We start from the raw sequence: 3097 nt of genomic DNA, 5'->3' as shown, positions 1-3097 counted from the left end.
CGGGGCGGGAGCCCGGGTTGTGACGCACGCGGCCGCGGGCGTGCGCGCTCCCGCCGAGGGCCGGCCCTCAGTGCGCTTGCGCCAAGGGGCCGTCTGCTCGCCGCTACCCTGGCGATCTTCAATCCAGGCGCAAGGATGAGAGGTCTACCCGCTAAGTGGAGTGTTAGTGCCTTTTATCTTTCATTTCTTCTTTCAGCACACGCTAAGATCCAACCATCTGCCCGCCCTTACTGGGTATCAGGGACATAGCTGAAAGCCAGAGGCAAGAATGCCACCTTACCATCTCGGTGTGGTTCCAGATATGGTGGAGAACAAGGGGACCCTCTTTAGGGGGTGACATTCAAGCTGACTCCGAGGCTTGGGCAGGACCTAACCACAGGAGGAGCCAGAGGAAAGCCATGTGGACATAGAGGACAACAAGAGTAAAGACCTGGGAAAGTCACAACCACCCTGTTGGGTGGCATGGTGGCATGACCATAGGACCCTCCAAAGTCTGGCAGGAGGTCTGTGAGATGTCAAAGAAAGAAGGCCTTGTAGACAGTAGGAGTTTCGATGATAGAATAATTTGGTAGCCACAGGCAGATAAATCTGGAAGAATGAGTTCGAAATATGTTCCTTGAGAAAAGGGAATAAAGCCCAGGGCAGGAATGACCACTGTGCCTGTTTCTCTGCTTGAGGATCCCCATCAGGATTCCCAGGACTAGGTCTGCAAACCTATATTCTCCCCATACTCTGCCCTGGACCCTGGGCCCTGGGCCAGCATTGCTTGATGGTGTTTCAGCAGATGGCAAGGCACTGTTATCCTTTGTCCCTAGGAAGGGGCCTAGGCAAACTGGAGAGGTCATGCTATTTCCCAAGCTGCACTTTCACCTACAGCAGATTGGAAAGGAAGAGAAAAAAGTGGAAACCTTTTCAGTGTGTCCATAACACAGCCCAGGTGCTGACCAAAGTCCCAGTAAGCATGGGACAGCATTCTGTCTCTGCTGGGCCAAGTCAGAAAGTGCCTAGATATAGCCTTGGGAATCTGAAAGGCATTTGGGATGGTTAAGCTCTGCCTGGTAATTACCCAGTATTAATTAAAGCCTCACTAGGACCTCTCATTTTGTCTTGGCACACATCCAGGAGCTCAGTGCTGCTGGGAACTGAGCATCTAGAAGCAGGAATACGTGATCCCCACTGGTGCAGAAGCCACTCAGGCCCCAGGCCAGGCAAGTCTATGATTCCAAAGAGCAGTGTCTCCCTGGACAAGTTTCTTGACTCCTGGGAGAAGTCCTGAACCATTAACTTTGTTAGGGGTGGGGTAGTGTCCAGCTCATTTCCTGCTGGGGTCCTTATTGCACAGTCTTAAAGATTTACTAAATAAATGAATAATAAATTTTCACACAGCAAGAAGAGCCAGTGAGACTGCTCTCCTGACCTCAGTCTCAGAACTAGGATCCTTTGATTCAAAGCTATGTGTCTGATCTCAGAATATAAAGACTTCAGTAAGGACGGGGCAATGAGAAGCTGGAGGGGCAGCGTTCCTCAACTCTTCTCTGCTCCTGTGTAGACTGACCCTTTCAAGTTTTCCAGCAGTCAACCCATACTCAGGAAACCAAGGTGGGACTCCCACTGCCCTGCCACACCTGGGGATATGACCCACTTCAAGAAATCCTACCACTAACCTTTTAGAAAGGCAAATTCTTAACTCCATTCTCTAGTTTGCCCATTTGTCAGGTTTTATACATTTGAAAGGGGGAAAGGCAGCTGTACAATTAGGACTCCAACTTCAGTTGCGAACAGGGTAGGAGGAAGCTACTCCAGGACTGATGACAGAACTGACTGTGGGCAGGTTCTCCCAGTCACTCCAAGGACCCCCTCTCAGCCTCTGCCTGAAGGAGGTTGGTCCTCCTGGCTTAGTCTCAGATACCCTAGCTTGGCCAGCCAGCCAGCAAACATGGCATTCAAAGGCATCCTCAGACCTGGAGGAAATGAGGACCACAGAAATCGGGAACTGCATAGCTGCTCCTCACCTGTCTCCAAAGACCAGCTTCAGAGGAAGGATGGAGAGCCAGCCTCCAGGTCCAGCTTGACTCTCCTCCCCGTGCACCTGGGCTTCAGAGCAGTGATCTATCTCTGCCCCTCTGGGGAAACCCTTCAATAGCAAGGGGGAGTTCCCAGCGCCTTCATGAGGGCCCAGCTGAGCTGGCAAAAGAACAGGGCCTTGGAACAAGAGAGAATACAAGAGGCCCAAGCCCCACATCTTTGATCCTCACCCTTCTAGGATTGCCTTCGTTCAAGCCTGTCCACTGGCACCACTGGGGGTTACCATGGCAACTGAACCCACAGGCAGCCAGTAACTGGGAAGCAGCTGCCAACAGCCAGTAATGGTGGGTTGGAAAGGTCAAGAGCAGAGACCCTCGAAAGCAAGAGAAATACAGAGACCATGGTAGATAGAAGAGGAGGCCCCAGAGTCCTGCGAGATGCTCTACTCAACCCAGATATACTCACCACCCAGAAGATAATCATCATTTTGCCCGGGCTGCCAAACTACCAACCTCAGAACAGACATGGACACCATGGGGGCGGGGGGGGGGCGCAGTTCTCAGAATTATTTACAATTATGCTTACTCAAGTGGGGCACCTGTCTAGTCTAAGAGCAGTGAGTCTGGTGATAATGAACATGGGTAGGGTACCAACTGCTATTTCCAATGGAACAGTTATTTCCTGTGCTCTTGACAGGTTCATGATTTAAAAGGTTTTTTTTTCCCTGACTCTTTCCAGGAAGAAGGGAGACGCTCATAGTCCCCTAAACTTCTCTGGAGGACACCGTGCTCTTGGCCCAGACCCCCTGGTTAACTCACTGTCTGCCCTCTGATGCCCTCCACCTGCTCTGGGGGACTCACCCCCAGCAGGAACACCTCCCTCTCCTCTGCCCCAAGGGGCTGCTTCTCTAAGCCTAGCCCAACCCCCACCCATCTCCTGGGACTTGTTCATCTGACCTGCTCTACATACCAGTCCCCTGGCCCAGTCTCCCTGCATACTTAATACCTACCACCACCTGTTTCTATTTTGCATTAGAAGTGTCCATGAGCCTCCAGTGGCCAGAGGGGAGTAA

At 51.9% G+C, this 3097-nt stretch overlaps 1 protein-coding gene across 1 annotated transcript in view; it reads right to left on the bottom strand.

Annotated features, from left to right (window-relative positions):
• PRKAR2A (protein kinase, cAMP-dependent, regulatory, type II, alpha) overlaps positions 1 to 247 on the bottom strand; it is a 70073-nt gene extending 69826 nt beyond the window's left edge. The window contains exons 1-2 of the mRNA XM_010851964.1: positions 232 to 247; positions 29 to 116 (exon numbers count right to left, since the gene is read on the bottom strand). Of these exons, the coding sequence (XP_010850266.1) occupies positions 29 to 116; positions 232 to 247 (104 nt within the window). The remainder of the gene's footprint in view (positions 1 to 28; positions 117 to 231) is intronic.
• Positions 248 to 3097: the final 2850 nt, after the last annotated feature.

This window comes from Bison bison, unplaced genomic scaffold (assembly GCF_000754665.1).
Source record: "Bison bison bison isolate TAMUID 2011002044 unplaced genomic scaffold, Bison_UMD1.0 scf7180017864304, whole genome shotgun sequence".
Taxonomy (NCBI): Eukaryota; Metazoa; Chordata; class Mammalia; order Artiodactyla; family Bovidae; genus Bison; species Bison bison.
The sequence above is the reverse complement of the archived record's forward strand: the minus strand, read 5'-3'. Positions and strand labels throughout refer to the sequence as shown.